At 35.8% G+C, this 23,030-nt stretch overlaps 1 protein-coding gene across 2 annotated transcripts in view; it reads left to right on the top strand.

Moving 5' to 3' along the window:
• Positions 1 to 23,030, top strand: part of USP34 (ubiquitin specific peptidase 34) — a 241,762-nt gene that overhangs the window by 177,947 nt on the left and 40,785 nt on the right. Inside the window, exons 42-59 of one of the 2 annotated variants that reach the window (XM_070429294.1) lie at positions 306 to 489; positions 951 to 1,111; positions 1,734 to 1,799; positions 3,151 to 3,297; positions 3,391 to 3,447; positions 3,534 to 3,611; positions 4,193 to 4,287; positions 7,150 to 7,322; positions 9,603 to 9,756; positions 11,317 to 11,395; positions 12,852 to 12,905; positions 13,411 to 13,506; positions 17,187 to 17,251; positions 17,525 to 17,600; positions 17,688 to 17,735; positions 17,854 to 17,919; positions 19,965 to 20,045; positions 22,558 to 22,643. In XM_070429294.1, coding sequence (XP_070285395.1) covers positions 306 to 489; positions 951 to 1,111; positions 1,734 to 1,799; positions 3,151 to 3,297; positions 3,391 to 3,447; positions 3,534 to 3,611; positions 4,193 to 4,287; positions 7,150 to 7,322; positions 9,603 to 9,756; positions 11,317 to 11,395; positions 12,852 to 12,905; positions 13,411 to 13,506; positions 17,187 to 17,251; positions 17,525 to 17,600; positions 17,688 to 17,735; positions 17,854 to 17,919; positions 19,965 to 20,045; positions 22,558 to 22,643 — 1,766 coding nt within the window. Of the gene's footprint in view, positions 1 to 305; positions 490 to 947; positions 1,112 to 1,733; positions 1,800 to 3,150; positions 3,298 to 3,390; positions 3,448 to 3,533; positions 3,612 to 4,192; positions 4,288 to 7,149; positions 7,323 to 9,602; positions 9,757 to 11,316; positions 11,396 to 12,851; positions 12,906 to 13,410; positions 13,507 to 17,186; positions 17,252 to 17,524; positions 17,601 to 17,687; positions 17,736 to 17,853; positions 17,920 to 19,964; positions 20,046 to 22,557; positions 22,644 to 23,030 lie in introns of both variants that reach the window. The other variant, XM_070429293.1, reaches the window with a different exon arrangement.

Here is a 23,030-nt window from a genome sequence, read left to right as displayed (position 1 = left end):
TGAGTCCTTCACAAAAACTTGGTCACTTACTGGACTGTAAAATAATCGCATTGTGGTAAGAATGAGCTATATTAGGTGTCAAGAGGGAGGTAAGAATGAAGGTGATTCTCACCCTTCTGTTTTCTCTAAGAAAAGTGAACATTGGGAATACTTTCCAGTGATTGTATATGATGCTGCTTGAAATTTTCAGTCTTTTAGAAAATTGTAGATTGTCATAGGATTTAGTTTAAGTAAGTTACTCATTATATTTGAAATATAATTAATATTTAAGTTTAGATAATATGCTTGGTTTTTCTGTTTTTCAGGAATTTTTAAGAGATATCTTCAATCTCCTGTTTTTGTTGCCTAGTCTAAAAGATAGACAACAGCCAAAGTGCAAATCACATTCTTCAAGAGCTGCTGCTTATGATTTGTTAGTAGAGATGGTAAAGGGGTCTGTTGAGAACTACAGGCTAATACACAACTGGGTTATGGCACAACACATGCAGTGTAAGCATTCTTCTTTTTCTTTAATCTTTTTAAAATTTGTATGCAGAAATCAGATTTTTCAAGGGCAAATTTCAAAGAAAGAAATCACCGTTCAAACACTTATAAATGATTATAAATGATTAACAATCATTGATTGTTGCTTAGATGTTATTGAAGTTAAAAATTTTTAATCGTTTTTTAAAAAAACAAGTGTGAAGGACGTTTTATAGATAGCTAAAGTACTTAAACATTTTTTTGTTAAATAATTTAGTATTAAATGAAGTTGTGACAGTCCTTTGAATTTTTAGGGAATGAATTAGTTTTACTATGTGTTCTTACTACTAATTTAAAAATTACCATATATAATATTTTATGCATATTAACTAAATACGTAATGGAGGGTAATGGTTGTTAATGAAGACAATATATTATGTTTAATAGTTTGTTTGGGGGACATTTTTTCTTCCCTCTCTTTTCAGCAGCCCATGCACCTTATAAATGGGATTACTGGCCTCACGAGGATGTCCGTGCTGAGTGTAGATTTGTTGGCCTGACTAACCTTGGAGCTACTTGTTACTTGGCTTCAACTATTCAGCAACTTTATATGATACCTGAAGCAAGACAGGCTGTCTTCACTGCTAAGGTACAATTTTCTCACTTTAAAAATTAAAACTATAAAACAAAATTTTAAAATTCTGTGGCCAAATCTTGATTTTTTTGAATTTACTGAAATATTGTTTGAGAAGCAATTTATGAATTTTTTTAAAAAATGACAAAATTTGATTATATAACTAGCTAACTCCATGTGTGGGCTTTGTTTTTTTAATATATTTTTATTGATTTCAGAGAGGAAGTGGGAGGGAGAGAGAGATAGAAACATCAATGATAAGAAAGAATCATTGATTAGCTGCCTCCTGCACACCCCCTCCTGGGGATCGAGCCTGCAACCCCGGGATATGCCCTTACCAGGAATTGAACCGTGATTTCCTGGTTCATAAGTCGAATTCATCCACTGAGCACACAGGCCAAAGAAAGTGACTTTTTAAAGATGTCTTTATTCAATTTTCTTACATAATGGTGATGGCTGTATTTATATAATGAACAAAATACTTCAATTTTTAATGCTAAAATTGCTAGACTGTGCCTTTGTTTTTTCTACACATATCTAAAAGAAAATGGATGGTGTAAAGCATATTGTAATACTTTATTTGCTAGAATGTCTAATGTCAGTATCTTTTAACTGAATGTTTTCTTTTGAATTTCAGTATTCAGAAGATATGAAGCATAAGACCACTCTTCTGGAGCTTCAAAAAATGTTTACATATTTAATGGTATGTTTGAAAATCGTGTATGGGATAGGGTTGGGAAGATATTAACCAAAGAACTTATATCCATGTATGCATTGCCCATGAACACAGACAGTAGGGTGGTGAAAGGGGAGTAGGGGGGCTAAAGAGGAGGGAAATGAAGGGGGACATCTGTAGTACTCCCAACAATAAAAATCCTATATAATAAAAGCCTAATATGCTAAGTGTCCAACCGTTCGTTCGACCATTCAATCAGTCGCTATGTCGCACACTGACTACCAGGGGAGCAGACACTCCAACCCGTAGGTTAGCTTGCTGTTTGGTGTCCGGCTGATCGGGACTGGGCCAGGTGGGCCAGACACGCCCTGGAGCCCTCCTTGGGTGGCCAACCTCCCACAGTCCCTTCCTGGCCCCGATCGTACACCAGTGGGTTCCCTCGGCCTGGCCTATGCCCTCTCGCAATCCAGAACCCCTCGGGATGTCAGCTGGTTTCAGCCCGATCCTCACAGGCCAGGCCAGGGGACCCCATCTGTGCACGAATCTGTGCACCAGGCCTCTAGTATTTTTTAAAAAATGTGATTAGATACACCCTCTGACCAAAGCTGAAAACATTAGAGCTCATTTGTTTTGACGTTGTCCTGACTATACACTGTTACTTTTCAAATCAAATTTGTTACTTACTGGTGCTTTTAATAGCTATATCTCAGTTATTTACACCCTGTTATTCTCTTTTGAAGAATCCCTTTTTCTGTCACAGTCCCTCTGCCCCTCCTTAGGCTTAGAGTTTTCTGATTTCTTTCCCCCCTCCCCCCCTTTACTTCCATAACTATAAAAGTTCACTCAATAAGTGTGTTGTGTTTTTTTAATTGCTAATCTTACAATATTACTTCCGGGCTTAAAACATTTCAGTGGTTCTTTATTATGAACAGAATAGTATCCAGGTTCATCAGCATGGAACATTACCCTGTGTGATTTTGCTGCTTCTCTTTATTTTCTTTTTTATTCTTTATTTGTTAATCATTACCTGAGGATATTTTTTTCCATTGAGTTTTAGAGATAATGGAAGAGAGGTGGGTGGGGGGAGAGAGAGAGAGAGAGTGAGAGAACGAGAGGGACAGAGAGGGAGGGAGAGAGAAACACATTGATGGGAGAGATACACAGTGATTGGTTGCCTTCCACTTGCACCCAGCTGGGACCAGGGATTGATCCTACAGCTGAGGTGTGTGCCATTGACTAGAATTGAACCCAAGATCCTTCCGTGCATGTGCCTATGCTCTTACCATTTAGCAATACCAGCCAGAGCGAGACTTAGGTTTCTTTATTTGATTATTTTGTAATCATTTTCCCCACTTCCACCCCCACCATTCATTTACAGGAGAGTGAATGCAAAGCATATAATCCTAGACCCTTCTGTAAAACATACACCATGGATAAGCAGCCTCTGAATACTGGGGAGCAGAAAGATATGACAGAGTTTTTTACCGATCTAATTACCAAAATTGAAGAAATGTCTCCAGAACTGGTTCGTACCAGAATACTGAAGTTTCTTGACATTTGTAGAGATTTGCCCAACTTTAGTTACTGACTTTTGTTTGTTTGTTTGTTTGTTTCAAAGAAAAATACTGTCAAAAGTTTGTTTGGAGGTGTAATTACAAACAATGTTGTATCCTTGGTAAGTATTCTACCTGTTCTTTGCTTTTTAGAAATCTTAATTAGCTTGTTATAAAGATTACTAACTTGTTACTGTTAATTGACCAGGATTGTGAACACGTTAGTCAGACTGCTGAAGAGTTTTATACTGTGAGATGCCAAGTGGCTGATATGAAGAACATTTATGTAAGTGTATATATTTGTAGACTTTTTCCTGCTTTAAACTATTTGTATATAGCAGGATTATGCTTCTCATCTTGAAAGTTAACTGTCTTCTATTTTCTCATACTGTGCTACTCAAGATAAGAACTAAAGATAGACCACAAAGTTGATCTTTTCCTAATCAAAATTTAAATGCTTCACTTTTGAAAAATATAGTATGATTCAGAGAGTATTTGTGTCAATGTGAGGAAAAAACAATTGTTATTGAAATTAACACTTAAAAAAATATTTTGGCCCTAGCCGGTTTGGCTCAGTGGATAGAATGTCGGCTTGTGGACTGAAAGGCCCCAGGTTCGATTCTGGTCAAGGGCATATGCCAGGTTGCAGACTCTGTCCCCAGTGTGGGGTGTGTAGGAGGCAGCCGATTGATGATTTCCTCTCATCATTGATGTTTCTATCTCTCCCTCTTCTTTCTTCTCTAAAATCAATAAAAATATTTTTAAAAATTTGGTTTTCCTCTGTGTATTTACCCAAATTGTAATTACTATTTTTTTTGTATTTTTGCATGCTGTAAATAAAACTTTTAACTCTGGCTTTATATACAGGAGTCTCTTGATGAAGTTACTATTAAAGATACTTTAGAAGGTGACAACATGTATACTTGTTCTCATTGCGGGAAGAAAGTACGAGCTGAAAAAAGGTATGTTTTTAAATGTAATGTTATTTTGATAATCATCAAATGGAAGTAAAACACAAACTTATATAAATTAAAATTATCTGATTAAGGTTAAGGTCATCTGCTTGGAGCTCATTTTATTAGTTTTTTATTGGTAGTATTTTAAATATACTTTCAAGCACCCTTAAATGTTTCAGATTTTCTCTCTTAATTAATCAAATATTTACCAAAGTCTGTCCGATTGCTTATTTCTCTCCTCTGCATTTAGTGGAGCAGGATAAAGAGTCTACTCATGAACTGAAGACATCCTTTTCTGAATCTCTATAATGAGAGATTTTTTTTCTTCAGAGCTCAGGCATATGATAGCCAGTTCAGGACAGAGTAATTGGGTAAAGATGTTTAAGTTCTACAGGTGAATATTGAATGACAAGTAGAAATTAGATTGAAAGAGCATCTTATACAGCTAGTTGCTAGGAACAAAGGCAGAGAAATGGAAATGACCTTGTATATGCAGCAGGTCCAGAAATAGGCCAGCCTACATCATTCAGGTAGAGGATTTGCAAGATTGGTAATATATAGTAACATCAAGTAATTAATATCTAGATTTTGGATTATCTGCATAATTGACTAAAGGCATCAGAACATCTGCCTGAGAAAGAACATAACTATTGCAAAGTACAGAGACTTAAGTCATCCTAAATGTACAGAGGAAAAAGTGACAGAATCTAAGAAAGAAAATCAGGACAGGCAGGTAACCCAGAAACTGGGGAAGAGAATCTTAAGGTATTCGGAGATTGGGGGTCGGGGAGGAAAGCTGAGTAAAAAGCATTGGGTTTTGTTTCAAATAAGTACTTGGTGTGTTTTGTCAAGTTGTAGCAATAAAAGCAGGTTGTCAGGGCACATGGTGTCAAATACAGATCATTCATTTTAGAAGTTTGATAAAAATCAGCAAGGAAGATGGAATTTAAAATGAATTTGGGGATCAAACAGAGTTTTCTAGATGAAATCATGTTGAAGGCAGAGAAAAAAAAAAGCCATTGCTTATGTGTTTGAATACGTAAATATGTATTTGAAGGGAGTGGTATTCTTTGTCTCGATCTTCAGAGTTCAAGTTGGTTGCAAAAGAGAAAGGTTGTGGGTGGACTTATTCAAATGAAAGTATAACTGTACAGGCAGTTATTGGAAGAAGAAAAGCTCATCTGATAATTGGATTAGGGTAAGAATTAAGGACTCACACAAAATGGTGTCACTCAAGTTTTTTATTGTGGTGGAATATAATGAGTCAGTCAAAAGATAATTGATAGAGTGAGTCACGTTCTTCGGAGAATCTCTTTTTACTTGGAATAAATCTGTCATTCTTAATATGCTTCTTGTAACATTTCCTTTTTTTTTTGTGGCTAATCTACTAGTTTTGGTTTATCTAAACACTGTCTCATCTCTCCCAGGCAAAGCGTTAATCAGACTTTTGTATTCTTAACATACTTATAGATGTCTGTAATAACATAGTAAGTGGTCAACAGAAATGTACGGAGGATCATATTCTGCTCTATCTTTAACCTTTTGTTTTCTCAGTTTATCTTTCCTGAATAATTTTACATACCACCATAACATTAATCTCTGCTGACATACTAATGATTCCCAAATTAATCTTACCTAATTCGGAGTGCTGTGCTGTTCTCTTACAACTGTCTTACTCTCATAGATTTAATAGGTCTGTAACATAAATTCTTATCTTTCCAGATGTTTATTTTATCCTCTGGCTCAGTGCACATTCCATTGCCCACCACAAGTCTGTTAGTGACTCTCATATTTCAGGATAATTCATACTCTTAACATTACATACAAGGCCCTTCATCATTTAACTCCTTTATACTTCTGTAACCTTTTCATTTGCTAGTCCTAAATAATCTGTAATGATGAATTTTTGGACTACTTACTGCCTTTACTTATGACATCTTTTCCCTATCTCCTTCATCTTTCTGAATTTCTTTATAAAACAAAAATACTGTGCTCTTGGTTTAAACAAATTCTCTTTTGACTCCTGTGTACAGTGAAGTATTGTTTCCTAAAATTAATATTTTTTATAAATTTACATTTATATATATACTAGAGGCCTGATGCACAAAATTCGTGCAAGAGTAGGCTTTCCTTCCCCCGGCTGCCGGCACTGGCTTCCCTCTGGCACCCAAGACCCAGGCTTCCCTCGCAGCCCTGGCTTCGTCCTCCTGATGGAAGGACATTTGGTCTAATTAGCATATTACACTTTTATTATTATAGATTTTGTTTAAACCAAAATTTTGTGTGGTTTTTTTTTTTTTTTTTTTTTTTTTTTTTTTACTTGAACTACCAGTAATATGTCAACCATAAGATTTAGGTAACCAGTTGACTTTCTGCTGCTACTGCTGTGATTGTTGTACTATCAGGCAACATATATTGAATGATATTTGCCAGGCAGCATTCTAAAAGTTATAGGGAGTAGCCACTTTAGTCCCATTTTACAAACAGGAATTAAGCTTAGAGAGGCTAAGTAATTTGTTTAGGGTCGTACCTCTAGTAAATGATACAGAAACTGCAGTTCTAGTTCACAAAAATAAATACTTCAAACCCTGTTCTTTAAGGTGGAAAAGGAAACTGAACCAAAGACCTCCTTGCCTTTGAAGTGTGATGTGACTCTTTTCTATACTTCCATAGCACCTTTATATATCTTCATTATGTTATCACAGTCTGCTTAATTTTTTTTTTACCTAGACACAAGAAAGTTGTTTCAGAATGAAAAAAGTCATGTAAGAGGTCATATATGTATATGTCCCTCTCTTACATGATTGAAGTACTTTTGAAAGATAATTTTTAACAAAAGTTTTATTCATTAATTTTTCTGTGTTTCAGGGCATGTTTTAAGAAATTGCCTCGCATTCTGAGTTTTAATACTATGAGGTATACATTCAATATGGTAACGATGATGAAAGAGAAAGTGAACACACACTTTTCCTTCCCACTACGTTTGGATATGACACCCTACACAGAAGATTTTCTTATGGGAAAGAGTGATAGGAAAGAAGGTAACTTTCCATCTCTTTTCTTTTATTGTAAGTCTCCATAACCAGATAGTTGTAATTACAAAGTTGTAATAAACTATACATTTTAACAAAATGGAACTGAATCTTAAAAAGAAGAATGTTTTTAAAGACAATGTGGCACGTTCAGTCAGTTACCAAGGTAATATTTAATATCTACTAGTACTGTGTTCTAGGCACTCTTCTAAGCATTGGGGACGCTGTAGTGAGCAAGATAAATGTCCCTCCCTTGTAGAACTTAAGTCTAGTGGGCAAGTCTTATATTGAACGAGAAATTACAAACATGATTTAATGTCAAATAGGACAGTGAATGTATTACATACTTCTAAGGGAATCAGGGAGGACTTTTATGAGAAGGTGACATTTAAGCAGAACTTGAGTAAGAGCTAGATTGAGAGGAATGGATAAGCTCTTTGGCAGGTGAGGAGTGGAGCTGATGAAATGGGCAAATGGCAGGGGCCAAATCATTTTTTTGGTACGTCATGTTAAAAATTTTGATCTTTATTCAGTGTGAAACCATTGGAAGATTTTAAGCAGAGAACTGAGATGGGAACCAGGTGGGATCTGGAAAAGGTTAATCTGACTACAGCAATCAAAATGGATGACAGGGGTGTGGGGAGGCCATTCTGGTAAACTACAGAGGTGGTAACTTAGATGAGAAAGTGTACCAGTAAGTTTGGAGAAGTGTATAGAGATGTACAGGACTCGATTGAATAAATGAATCCAACAAAGTTATTGAACATCTACCTACTATCTAATTCGCTATTCTTGTAGTAATGGGACTATAGTGACAACAAAGAACAAGGTACCTGCCCCCTTTGAAGATTACATTTAATTTTAGTTAGTGTGCTACTAGAATGAGGAGGAAAAGTCGAGTGACTCAGGTTTCTGGTTGGATCAGCTAGGTGAATAAGGGGTCAGTATTTCAAGATCTCAAGAAAGAAGGACTGTGATCAGAATTATTGGATGCTAAAGAAAAACAACAGTTTCAGTAAGAATGTGATGGAGAAGAATTTTGGTTATCTTTACTGGAGCAATTTCATTTGGGTATTGCAATAGGAAGGTAGATTGCAATGAGTCAGAGATGGCCCTTGGTTCATAAGTTACCTCTAAGTTGCTATTACTTCCATAAGACCAGTGATTTTCAAAATTCTTCATATGCCACTCAAGGACCACAGAGGTGAGGAATGGGAATAGATGAGAGAAGAAAGCAGAACAGATCTAGGGCACTTGCCTTTTACATTCTTTTTTAGTCAGAGAAGTTCCATTTTACATATTAAGGGTCCTGGCAGTGTTTTCTTTGTATAAAAAGTTATGCTGATTTAAAATTTTAAGGTTTAAAGAAGTTACTATAAGATTTAGGAAAGAGAACAATGATTCGACCTTTATATTCTATTTCCTGGCACTTACTGAGGATTCAATAATGTTTTACTCTCACTAAATGAGAGGTGAGAGAGGTATGAACAATGAGTGTAGGGTATTCTTTCAAGAGAAGAACATGGTCTTTATTTGAAGAGAGGAGAGAAGATGGCGACTATAGCTATGAAGGAATATGGAGTTATGGGAGGGAATTTTTAAAGTTAGCATTTGGGTATATTTAGAAGCTATGGAAAATGAGCCAGTAGAGATGATAAGTTTTAAAATACAGGTGAAGTTAAGAAATGAGCCTGACGGTTTGGCTCAGTGGATGGAGCGTCGGCCTGCGGACTGAAGGGTCCCGGATTCGATTCCGGTCAAGGGCATGTGCCTTGGTTGCGGGCACATCCCCAGTGGGGAGTGTGCAGGAGGCAGCTGATCGATGTTTCTCTCTCATCGATGTTTCTAACTCTATCCCTCTCCCTTACTCTCTGTGAAAAATCAATAAAATACATTTTTTTAAAAAAATGAGCATTGTATATATATATATTCTTCTTTTTAGAACTCTTCAAACCATTTCTAAAATTATAGCAAGACTGCACAGGAACTGTGCTTCTTTCTATTTTTCATGACGCTTCCATGGATGGAAGTAGCAGAAACTTATGTCAAGATGAGGAATTTGTTGTCCATAGTTTTGCACTAATATGTGGTGGTTTTTCCAATTTGTATAAATGTTCCTTATAATTTTAAGTTATGGATGGTGAATGACTAGCAAATGCAGTTGTTTTGTACCTATTTTAATATATAAAGTACCTGTACCTGCTTATGTACGTAAAGTATATAAAGTGATTCTAAGGTGTCACTGTAGTTTTCAAAATTATTGCCATTATTTTATGTAAATCATTTCAGGCTTTAAGGAAGTCAGTGATCATTCAAAAGACACAGAGAGCTATGAATATGACTTGATTGGAGTGACTGTTCACACAGGAACAGCAGATGGTGGGCACTATTATAGCTTCATTAGAGATATAGTCAATCCACATGCTTATAAAAACAATAAATGGTGAGTTTTAAATATTTTATTGGGATTTTAAAAAATCTTTTTTTAAGGTATAAGCTGTTGATAGTTTTCTCTTCAGATATGTTTTCTGATGTCAGTTTTCTGAAAACTTTATAAATTTAGGAAAGCGGTTAGACCAAATTTTTAAATGAAAGTGACTTTCAAAAGACAATATGACTTAATTATTAAACTTCATGGATCTCTAGACTCCTTTGAGAATTTTATTAATGCTTTCTTCAGAAAGAATGAACACACAAAATTTTGCATGCAATTTTATATTCATAGAACATATTGCACCTTCCAAATCTTACCTGTCTGTGTTCACTCATTCAAGAGCTTTTACTGAATTCTGTCTATAGGGTGGCCACAAAGTCCTTATATATTCTGGTTAGAAGCTAACCTAGCCGGGATGGCATGACTTAGCGGTTGAGCATCGACCACAATTTGATTTCTGCTCAAGGCACATGCCTGGGTTGCGGGTTCAATCGCCGGTGTGGGGCGTGCAGGAGGCAGCTGATCAATGATTTTCTCTCATCATTGATGTTTCTATTTCTCTCTCCCTCTCCCTTCTCTGAAATCAATATATTTTCCAAAAAAACCAAAAACCAAAACCACAGTAAGTTAACCTTCATGCTCCACTCTCTTTACCTTTCCTTTCTCCTTTAACACAAACATTCTGTTTTACCTTCTTTTATCAAGTTAACTAGAGGCTCAGTGCACAGATTCGTGCACCAGTGGAGTCCCTCAGCCTGGCCAGTGGGGATCGGGCCGAAACTGGCTCTCTGATATCCCCCAATGGGTCCTGGATTGCGAGAAGGTGGTTCTCGGGTGATGCACCCCGGAATCAGGCTCCCTTCTCTCTGGTTCTGGGTGTGTCACCCAAGAACCACAGCTGCCAAGTCAACGCAGCTTGGCAGCTCCTCCATTGAGCGCCTGCCCCCTGGTGGTCAGGGCATGTCATAGCTACCGGTCAGCTGGTCGCTTAGGCTTTTATATAGAGAGATGGTTGGAAGTTATTAAATCAGTTCTTTCATAACTATTTTTTGGTTTTCAAATGTCTTCAGATGTTGTTAGATAGAGTCTCAATCTGTACTTAACAGAATAGTTCAACTATTTCTCACTCTTTAAGTCAATCATGTTATGATATCTTTAATGTTTTTGTCCATTTGAATATATTTCCATAAATATACTTTGAATCATTTTTTTATCATAAATTTTAAAATGGCATCTTTATCTTTGGAAGTTCTTCCATCTCTTAATACTTTTTGTCCATGTTACATGTTATATTTATGCAGACTTTTTATTGCTTTTATAAACTCCTGTTACTTCTAGGTTATAAATGAATCTCAAATTTTAGGGTGGTTATGACTGTTGTAAAATTATATTCCCAATTTCTAGTGGATTAGAGTTCTCAAAACAAGAGCTTAGTTAGAATTTACCTTATATTAGTAATAGTTTGATAATTACTTATATCAGTATATAACCTAAATATTTTTAAAATAGGCATAATAGATAGGTATTCAGTACATATATACTTTATCAACACTACTTGCTCTGTTTTAGGTATCTTTTTAATGATGCTGAGGTAAAACCTTTTGATTCTGCTCAACTTGCCTCTGAATGTTTTGGTGGAGAAATGACAGTAAGTTTTATTTAGAAATTATAAATAGTTTGTGACTTTCACATGCTTTGCAATATCATAAAATCCAATAGCAGAATCACTTAACTTTCTTTTTAATCATTATGATTTGATCTAAATTTTATTCTGCTGGTATTAATGGAAGTTTAGTATGTTTGGAGTATATAATAGACCCTGGAAAATACTTTTAAAATTACTATTTTTGCCTTCAACTGATTAAGAAGGTTAAGACTTAACAATTGAAAATTAAATAATAGTATAGAACTTGAATTACCTTGCCTTGTGACATTATGATTGAATAAGTTGTTTTCTTGAATGCTTTGGGATTAAAGCCAAAAGAAATTACTCTTTATTGACTTACTGGAGGCCCAGTGCACAAATTTTCATCAGTGGGGTCCCTGGGCCTGGCCTGCAGGGATTGGGCCTAAACCGGCTCTCCGAGGGACCCCACCGGTGCACGATGGGGGCCAGGGAGGGATTGCAGGAGGGCTCCAGGGTGTGTCTGGCCTGTCTTGCCCAGTACCGATCGGCCAGATCCCCAGCAGCAAGCTAACCCACGGGTCAGAGTGTCTGCCCCCTGGTGGTCAGTGTGTGTCATAGCTACCGGTCCAACAGTCGCTTAGGCTTTTATATATATAGATTATGAACACTTTTTGACAAGGAAGTTAGATTGAGCTGAGCTTTAAAGAATTGTTTTTTCGATCCCTTTTATAAAGCAGCAGCAACCTGGTTATTACAAGTGACAGGGTAGAAAAAGAATAGCTTACCTGTTACATAATTAGCAGTAAGATATACAAAAAGATCATTAGGTTGGAGTAGAATTGTAATAATTTCACTCCTACCAGTTTTATGAAAACTTTAAAAAAAACCTGTTAATTCTTATAAGTCAAATATTTAATAGTCATTTCCATTTCACAGGTAAGCCCAGATAAACCAGTTTTTCACTTTGATAGCCATGTTTATTGTGAAATAATTATTCACATTTTGGATTTTAATGGACTTTTTATTGCTCTTTGGTGTCCTTATACTATTCTGAATATAAAAGAAGTAGGAAAATTGCTAATACTTTGGAAATGGGTAAACGGAGGAGTAAATAATGAAGCTATCACTAAACTGATTGCATCTCTAAATGTTATTCACAGAACTATTCCTAAAAAAAAAAAAGTAAACTTAACAAAAAACTCTTCTTTTATAAGAGTTTTTCAAATTTGCAAGTTCCTTTTATTTCTTTATGTTTTATATATTTTATGGTAAAGTACCTTAAAATACATTTTGAATCTCCAATTTTAGTACTCTTAGCCAAAAATTGCTGTTAAGGATTTTTATAAATGCAATGCTATTTGAGAAACTATTGATGAAGTTATTGCATAGTATTAAACAGCTTTTTAAAAAATATTTTATATGTAATTCAACTGAATGTGCCCATTTTCTAAAGAAGGAAACTTATTTTTTAAAACAGACCAAGACCTACGATTCTGTTACAGATAAGTTTATGGATTTCTCTTTTGAAAAGGTAACCATTTCATATGTAATTTTACATCGTTCTCTTTTTTTATGTTGCCTTCTTTTTTTAAAAATTTTGTTTTATTGCTTAAAGTATTACAAAGAGTATTACATATGTCTCCTTTTTTCTTTTCTTCCCTTGACCTTCCCCTGGCCTCCCCTACCCCCCAGTGTCTTGTGTCCATTGGTTATGCTTATATGCATGCATACAAGTCCTTCGGTTGATCTCTTACCCGCCCCCCCCCCCCCCCTTACCCACAACCCTCTCCGGCCTTCCCCCTGTAGTTTTACAGTCTGTTCAGTGTTGCTCTGCCTCTGTGTCTATTTTTGTTCATCAGTTTATAATGGTCTTAATTATCCATAAATGAGTGAGATCATGTGGTATTTTTCTTTCATTGACTGGCTTATATCACTTAGCAGAATGCACTCCAGTTCCATCCATGCTGTACATGTTGCCTTCTTTAATAGTCATTTTTTATTAAACTGAAAATGTACTTTTTTTTTCCCTCTTAAAGACACATAGTGCATATATGCTGTTTTATAAACGCATGGAACCAGAGGAAGAAAATGGGAAAGAATACAAATTTGATGTTTCATCAGAATTACTAGAGGTATAAGCTAATTTAACTTGAGCAACAATTTGAAAGCATGTTTTAAGTATTTTTTCAACTAATAATAGTACTGTGATACAAGATTAGGCTATGACAACATTAGTACCTATAATCGAGGGTAAACCTTAACACAATATGCAAATACGCTTGGTAATACTGACATACAACAGGTGGATATAAAGTGAATGAGATTAAAGGGAGTAAAAAATTATTAGTAACATTGAAGAAAAATAAGAAAGATAAAATGGTTGATGGCATTACAGCAAGCCCGCAGGTAGCTTGTATGGTTGGTAATGTTCTTAGTGGTGATAGAATTGCAAGTGTTCTCTGGCTCTTTGTTACAAGTATAAGTGTATGTGTATTTGAAATGCATTTGAAATAATATATTTTTTACATTATAAAGTGTTTGATTTATAGTAATGAGGCTTTCTTTATTTCATAATGTAAGTGGTAATGTTACTTTAATGTTTTAAAACTTACAAAAGTACTCATCACTCAGTGTGTGTTGTGTCATTGTTGTAAACTAAGCCAGTCAGCCAAAAGTACAAAAAGTAAATCTCCAGAAAGGTATGCCTGAAAAAATACCCTCCAATATAGACAATTCAGTTTTTACTATCTAATTGATTTGCTGATATTTTCACTGTGTGTTCAAGACTTAAAACTGAGTTCCCCCAAACACATACTCGAAATTGGTATCTTGCCTACCCATAATGTTACTGATTAAAAGCCAAGAATATTGTCTTCATTAAGCCCTTGAATTGGTTTTACTAGAAAAATTAGTTGCTTTGCTACATTTTAGGCCATTCAACTCACCTACTTGTACAATAATTTCAACCACCATCCATAATTAAAATTAAATAGATTAGAATCACCATTATGTGTAAGACTTTATATGCCCCCAGGGTATTCGGGCAGACTTAGAAAGTATTACATATGTTCCCTTCTTTCCCCCATTGACTCCTTCTAGCCTGCCCCGTCCTTTTTTTTTTTTTTTTTTTTTTTTTTAATATATTTTATTGATTTTTTACAGAGAGGAAGGGAGAGGGATAGAGAGTTAGAAACATCGATGAGAGAGAAACATCGACCAGCTGCCTCCTGCACACCTCCCACTGGGGATGTGCCTGCAACCAAGGTACATGCCCTCGACCAGAATCAAACCTGGGACCTTTCAGTCCGCAGGCCAACGCTCTATCCACGGAGCCAAACCGGTTTGGCAACCCCGTCCTTTTAAAAAAATATATTTTTTATTGATTTCAGAGAGGAAGAGGGAGGGAGAGGGAAACATCAACAATGAGAGAAAAATCATTGATCGGTTGCCTCCTGTACACCCCACACTGGGTATCAAGCTTGCAACCCAGGCCTGTGCTCTGACTGGTAATTGAACCATGATCTACTGGTTCATAGGTGACCCTCAACCACTGAGCCACACCAGCCGGGCTGAGAACTTTTAGAGTTTAAAAAAAAAATTTTTTTTTTCTCAGAACAATACCATTCAGTGAGAAAAGTGTCCCTGTTTTACATTTTTGTAAATCTCTTTAATATCTGATTTAATATAGGACAGCTTGTGTCTCATAACAACTTCTGTATTTTGGTATATTATAATCTCGTCATTTAGCTTCTGGAAAACTCCATTGTATGCTTTGGACCTTATAGACACCCTAAAAATGTCACAGGGACACCACAGCTCTCTGAACCATTCTTTGAGAAGCACTGATTTACCTTGTGAGAAAAGGGAATCCCAGACATTTGCTTATTATAATAATAATAAGAAGAAAAACAAACTAAACTCTGTTAGACTATTCTTGATTGTAGACCTAAACCAACCATTTTTTTTTTTTTTTTTTTTTATATATTTTTTATTGATTTTTTACAGAGAGGAAGGGAGAGAGATAGAGAGTTAGAAACATCGATGAGAGAGAAACATCGACCAGCTGCCTCCTGCACATCTCCTACTGGGGATGTGCCCGCAAGCCAGGTACATGCCCTTGACCGGAATCGAACCTGGGACCTTTCAGTCCGCAGGCTGACGCTCTATCCACTGAGCCAAACCGGTTTTGGCAACCAACCATTTTTTTCTATCATAGTTTCAGCTTATTAATTTAAAATGTTTGCCTGCACATACATTTTACTAAAAAATTTAAGTAAAAAATATAATATTACTGTTACTTAACATTAACATAGATTTTATATGTAAACTGGAATCTGGTTTTTTAGATTTGTACTGTTAAAATATAGCTAGTAACAGACTTTACCAGAGGTAAAAAGAAAATTTTTAGAACCCTCAAATGTGTGACTATAATGGATAAAACAAGTAGAGTGCTCAGAAAAGGATAATTGAATCAGGAGTGCTGTGGAAGGTATTCAGGAAATGTGACCTTCAACTTCAGTTTGAAAGTTAGTGAGGAGTTAATCATTTGAAGAGTACCCCGGGCAAAAAGAATGTTACATACAGAGTCCTGAGGAAGAATAGTTTATTGGCCTATTTTAGACGCTGAAAGGTGACCTCTGTAGCTGTGATGATTAATAAGGAAGAGTGATCCAAGATGAAGTTGGATGGGTATATAGAAAAACCCTTAGGAAAGTTCTTTCTGATCAATGTAGTACAATAGTTTCACACTTAAACATACCCAGTTAGTTCCACATACATTGTATTGATACAAGGCAAAAAGGACAATAAAAAAACAAGATGAATATTTCTATAGAACAGAAATGGAACATAATTAAAGGCAGTAAATCTGGTGGAAATCATGGGACTACCAGGCTTTAGGTCCAAAGCAGATAATGGTGGCCAAAGGTTCAGCTCTTGGGAGGTTAAAGAGATAGTACCTAGCTAACAGCAAGAAGTTGGAATAGGGCTCAGTTGCCATGAAAAGGCACTGAATTGAGTGGAGTGAGTGCTGTCAAACTTTCCTTGTGGCTACAGCTAGTCTATGCCTAGAAATAGTAGAGGACCAAGAACTCTGAAGCAAGGCCATTCAATGACTAGGTCTGTGATTTTCTAAATATATTGTACAGCAGGAGCCCTAATATGTGATTATGAAACCTGGGTCCAGAGTAGTAGGGGGCTGGGGGATAAGTAGAGTTAGTTGAAAATCTTTAGGGGGATAAAGATAGCCAATAATATCAATAATCAGAAAATAAAATTGAACCAGGTAAAAATAATGTTATGGAACTGCCTAACAGTAACTTAGAGCATGTTTTTAAGGTATTCAAAGAGATGAAGGAACATAAAAACTAAAGACAGAGTAGTTCCACAGGACTGTTGTGAGAAATAATAGTTTTTCATTATTTTTCTAGAGTAAACAGGGAAATCAACTCCCATATAGGTCTGCCAACATAAATTAAAGAGTGGTTGTCTTTTTTTGGCCAGTTTTTAAACATAAACCTTTCTCTCATTACCTATTCTTATCAAAATATATATGACAGTTTTATTCATGTATATCTTTGTTCTTCAAAATCTTTGTAAATATGTTCTTAAACAACAATAATCACTTGAGATAGCTAGATATAGAATGATAAATTGTATCGGGTTTAGTAACTTACAGTACTTTCATGTTCCATATTCCTGGAAAAAAAATCAACATGAATTTTAAGTGCATGTATTTTGGGGGGGTTGTTTTTAAAATATTGGTAAAATGTAATGAAGCAATATCTGATGTTAACATTTTTTTTTTCTTCAGTGGATTTGGCATGATAACATGCAGTTTCTTCAAGACAAAAATATTTTTGAACATACATATTTTGGGTAAGTTTGATAAATTTAGTAATACATTTTAAAAATTTACTGAATTTATTGGGCTGACATTGGTTAAATAAAATTATATATGACTCAGGTTTACAATTCTATAATATATCATTTATTTATTGTATTGTTTGTTCACCACCCAAAGTCAAGTCTCCATCTGTAACCATTTATCCCCCCTTTAACCTCTTCTGTCTCCCCCCATAATAGTTTTTTTTGTTACACGTTTAAATTTTTTTCCTATAAGAATTTCAACTTACTATTTTTAAATTCTAGGTTTATGTGGCAGTTGTGTAGTTGTATTCCCAGTACATTACCAGATCCTAAAGCTGTGTCTCTAATGACTGCAAAGGTAATATATAAGCCTTAGATAACTTTTTCAAAATGACTACTTTAAAATAATTATATCTTTTTTGCTTAATTTCATCTTTCTTTACAGTTAAGCACTTCCTTTGTCCTAGAGACATTTATTCATTCAAAAGAAAAGGTATGTTTTATTTTGTGTATTTTTGTGATTTGATATCTTTTGGTTTTCATTATCTATCTTTAGCTGAGAATTCCTTATGCCTTCAGTGACTTCTTCCTTTCTTTTTGTTTTTTTTTAGCCCACAATGCTTCAATGGATTGAATTATTGACGAAACAGTTTAATAATAGTCAAGCAGCTTGTGAGGTGAGGTGAATAATTCAACCAGCAATGCATAGCTTAAGATTCATTTCTTAGTTTTCTTAACATAGATGCTACAGCAAAATTGTTTATCTATCAAATCATAGGGAGCCCAGTGTGAGTTTTTCATAAAATCATTTGATAGCTGAAAGAAAGTTATAATTTATTTATCAAATCTATTACACCCATTAAATAACTGATTCTTAGGTTACTTTAAAACTCTTTGGTTCCCCCCACATTAGAAGAAAAACTATAGAAAATTCCAAAGACTACCAGATATTTCTTAACTACTTTTGAATGTTATCAGAAACTACTTAAAATGTATATCTCCCCTACCTCTCTGAGAAAAAAATACATATATCCCAGTGGATCAGTTTATATTCAATTTTTATCTCCTCCAATATTGCATTATAAGAGAAAGACATCCCTAAGGATAATTGCTCCCAGATAATGATCGCTAAACCATATTGCCATCTTAATATCAAAACAAGCACAAAAGTAGAAAGATGTACCTATCACCCAATTTCAACAAAAGATAACATTCTTTTTTTTGCCCTGACCGGTTTGGCTCAGTGGATAGAGCGTCGGCCTGCGGACTGAAGGGTCTTGGGTTCGATTCCGGCCAAGGGCATGTGCCTTGGTTGCGGGCACATCCCCATTCGGGGGTATGCAGGAGGCAGCTGATCGATGTTTCTCTCTCATCGATGTTTCTAGCTCTCTATCCCTCTCCCTTCCTCTATGTAAAAAATCAATAAAAAAATATATTAAAAAGAAAAAAGATAACATTCTTTTTTTTTATTTGTGTCTCCCCCCATGCTTTTTCTCAGCTGAAGTATTTTAAAGCAAATCCAGATAGCATATCATATATCAATTAAGCTCAGTATGTATCTCCATTCACTGCTAGTAAAATTAGAAGCGAATCCTTAATATCCAGTACCCATTCCGTGTTCAGTTTTCTCTAATTGTCTTTTTAAAAAAATGTATTCTTTTCAGTTGGTTTGCTTGCATTAGTGTTCAAACAAGATCCACATTTTGCTTTTGTCTCTTCAATCTTCCATATATTAGCAGTTACTTATTTTTCTACTTATTTGCTACTTTGTCATTTGTTATGCAGGATTTTCCACATGTTGGCATTAACTAATTGCATCCTCCTGGTGTTATTTAACATTTTTCTCTATTCCCCTTCCACTTCATGATTTTTAAGCTGTTTCATAGATCCAGAGGAGGGTGGGTTGATTAGGTCATAATTTGTTTTTTTATTTTTTAATACATTTTTACTTTAGAATTTTAATTAAGGATTTGCCATTGGAACTCTGTCAAGGAATTAAACATGTTTTCTACAATTGTCATTAATTGTGTGTATGCATAAATAGTACAATTCAGTAGAAGAGGTAAATATGTGATTAAAAGATATCTCGAAATCAATGGGAAGTTGTTCTTAGCTTAAAGAAGCATGTTTCTTGTTATCAAGAGATTTGTTTTTAAACATAAAGAAAATGAATCGTGCTCAGATCATAACAATAGAAACAAAAGATTCTACAGTATGACATTTATGAGGACTAAGAGGAAAACAGTATCCCATCCTATATAATAAAAGGGTAATATGCAAATCGACCAAATGGTGGAACAACTGGTCACTATGACATGCACTGACCACCAGGGGGCAGACATTCAACACAGGAGCTGGGCTCACGGCTGGCGAGGGCAGCGGCAGTGGAGGGAGCCGCTCACCCGAGGGAGTGGGCCTAAGCTGTCAATTGGACATCCCCCGAGGGCTCCTGGGCTGCTAAAGGGCGCAGGCCAGGCTGAGGAGGACACCACCACCACCACCAGTGCACAAATGTTGTGCACCGGGCCTCTAGTTCTATAATAAGGTGATCCTGATTATGACTTTAGGCATTTTAGGTTTTGGATTTTTTAGCAAATGAAGAATCTCTTTTGGTAAAAATTTAAAATAATTGAAATATTGACAAGTATTAAAATTCTTATACGATTTTTATCCCATTTAACGAGTTTTGGTTAAATGTTAAAATCCCACTATTTTCTTACAGTGGTTTTTGGACCGCATGGCTGATGATGACTGGTGGCCAATGCAGATATTAATTAAGTGCCCTAACCAAATTGTGAGACAGGTAAGAAAAAATGTATTTTAAAAAGAAATGGCTGTCAGGTTGATTCTAAATTTGCCCGAGACTATGTCTTAACCCATCACATATAATAAAACCCTAATATACAAATCAACCGAATGGCGGAATGACTGTTCGCTATGATGTGCACTGACCACCAGGGGGCAGACACTCAAACAGGAGCTGCCCCCTAGTGGTCAGTGCACCCCCACAGCTGGAGTGCTGCTCAGCCAGAAGCCAGGCTCATGGCTGGCAAGCACAGCAGCCGTGGCGGGATCCTCTTCCGCCTCTCCTGCAGTGCTAAGGAGCAGCAAGCCAAGCAGTAAGGAACAGCGAGCAGGTGGGCAGTAAGGTGGGGGGGGTCCTGGACTGCAAGAGGGCGCAGGCTGGACTGAGGGCCCTCCCCCCCCAACTCCCACTGCACGAATTTTGTGCACCGGGCCTCTAGTCTTTTATATAGTTGGGAAAGATCGACCTCTTACCATAAAAGTCATTTTACTGTTGTTTTCACCAGTCCTTTTTACACAAATATTTCAGTCAGGCAATTTAAATCATTCACATGGCCTGATGATAGGAAGATAGCTCCAACCACCATTGTCTCAGATCCTATTCTGGCTGCTTTATGAGTTGTACTGGTTCTTTTTCACATCCTTAAGATATTCTAACTATGGGGACTGAAGTGACCTTGAAAGTTAAATAAATAGTTTATAATTCATTTCTGTGACAAGTCCTGAGCTATCACATGAATATTTGTTTTTCTAATTGGAAAATTGAGGCAAGGAAAATACAAATATTACTTTATATTCATTTATTATACAAAACCAAAAATTTGATCTGAAATATGCCACTTTTCAGTTATTATTGAGATGTAATTCTTATAAAACTTACCGAAACTTTTCAAAGTGTTAAATTTAGTGGTTTTTAGTATGTTTCTAAACTTGTGCAACTATCATTTATCTGATTTTATAACACCCCAAAAAGAAGCCTTATACCTATTAGCAGTCACTCCCCATTTTATCCTGTCTCTTCTCACCAGCCCCTGGCAACACTAATCTGCTTTCTCTTTCTATAGATTTATCTATTCTGACCATTTCTATAAATGAAATTATATAGCATGTGGTCTTTTGTGACTGGATTCTTTGATTTTATATTATTTACAAGATTTATCTATGCTGGATTATGGATCTGTACTTCATTTCTTTTCATTGCCAAATAATATTCCATTAAATGGATATTTCAGATTTTGTTTATTCATTCAGCAATTGATGAACATTTGGGCTGTTTCCACTTTTTGGCTATTTTGAATAATGCTGCTATGAACATTTAATTCTAAATTTGCCAACATATTTGTGTTGACATATGTTTTTTTTTTAACATAGATTGCAAATCTTTTTATTCAGAGTCAGTGAGAATATTTTTTCAAACAATGCTATTCTGATTTTTGCAATATCTACATTATTATTTTTTAAAATGCCCCATAACCCCACCACTTTTTAAATATAATTCTTTGTAGTTGAAAATATTATATATGCCCCCTTTTTGCCCCCGTTGACCCCCTTCAACTCACCCCTATCCCCTGCCCCAGGCCCTCACCACCCCATTGTCTATGTCCATGGGCCATGCATATATACATACAAGGTCCTTCGTTGATTACCTCCCACCTACCCATCCTCCCCTGGCATATGTTTTCAATATTTTAAAAAATATATATTTTATTGATTTTTTACAGCGAGGAAGGGAGAGGGATAGAGAGTTAGAAACATCGATGAGAGAGGAACATCGATCAGCTGCCTCCTGCACACCCTCCACTGGGGATATGCCCACAACCAAGGTACATGCCCTTGACCGGAATGGAACCCGGGACCCTTGAGTCCGCAGGCCGACGCTCTATCCACTGAGCCAAACCAGTCAGGGCTCAATATTTTTTAATATTTATCTAGGAGTAGAATTGCTGGGTCATATGGTCACTTTATCTTCAACAATTTTTGGAACTACCAAACTGTTTTTCATAGTTTCTACACTAGTTTATACTCCCAGCAGCAATCTATGAGGGTTCCAGTTTCACTACATGTTCTTCAACATTTTTTACTGTTTTTTATTTTAGCCACCCTAATGAGTATGAAGTAGTATCCCATTGTGGTTTTGGTTTGTATTTCCCTATTAATTAATGATATTGAACATCTTTTCATGTGCTTATTGACCATTTGTATATCTTATTTAAAGACTCTCTCCAGTTAAGAGAATTTTGTGAATCTTTGTTTTTCGTAATCTCTATTACTGAAAATTACTTGTTTTTGTTTATCCCTTACTATAAAACTGAGTGTTGTTTTTTAAGCTAACTTTGCCTTATATCTTCAGTCTGCAGTTGAGACTCCAAGAAAGCTTTAGAATGTAAGAAGATTTAATATGCAGGCAAATACAAATGGATAGCAGAGAATTTGAATTATGTAAATTTTTCAGTATCTTTGTTACCTGATGTGAGTTGGCTTCCAGATTGTTTTAATCTTTTCATTTATAGATGTTTCAGCGTTTGTGCATCCATGTGATTCAGAGACTTAGACCTGTGCATGCTCATCTCTATCTACAGCCAGGAATGGAAGATGGGTAAGAACTATTTTTTGAACATTTTATTGTTAAGCTTTTTGATAATCTGCCTACAAAGTTTTTTTGTTGTTAATTCCCACCTGAGGACATTTTTTTTCCCATTGATTTTTAGTGAGAGTGGAAGAGAGAGAGAAACATTGATGTGAGAGAAACACATCCATTGGTTGCCTCCTGCAGGGCCCAGGCCAGAGAGAAGCCTGCAACTGAAGTATGTGCCCTTGACCAGGATTGAACCCGGGACCCTTTAGTCTGTAGGCCGATCAATGCTCTATCCACTGAGCCAAACCAACTAGGGCTTCCTACAGAGTATTTGTAAATATTCACATTGAAATATTTAGGTGGGGTTTTTTTGTTGTTTTAAAAAAAAATCTGTAATTATATAAATCA

This window comes from Myotis yumanensis, unplaced genomic scaffold, assembly GCF_028538775.1.
Source record: "Myotis yumanensis isolate MYYU_CA2020_CCGP unplaced genomic scaffold, mMyoYum1.0.hap1 SCAF_11, whole genome shotgun sequence".
Taxonomy (NCBI): domain Eukaryota; kingdom Metazoa; phylum Chordata; class Mammalia; order Chiroptera; family Vespertilionidae; genus Myotis; species Myotis yumanensis.
This window is presented reverse-complemented; position numbering and strand designations above follow the sequence as displayed.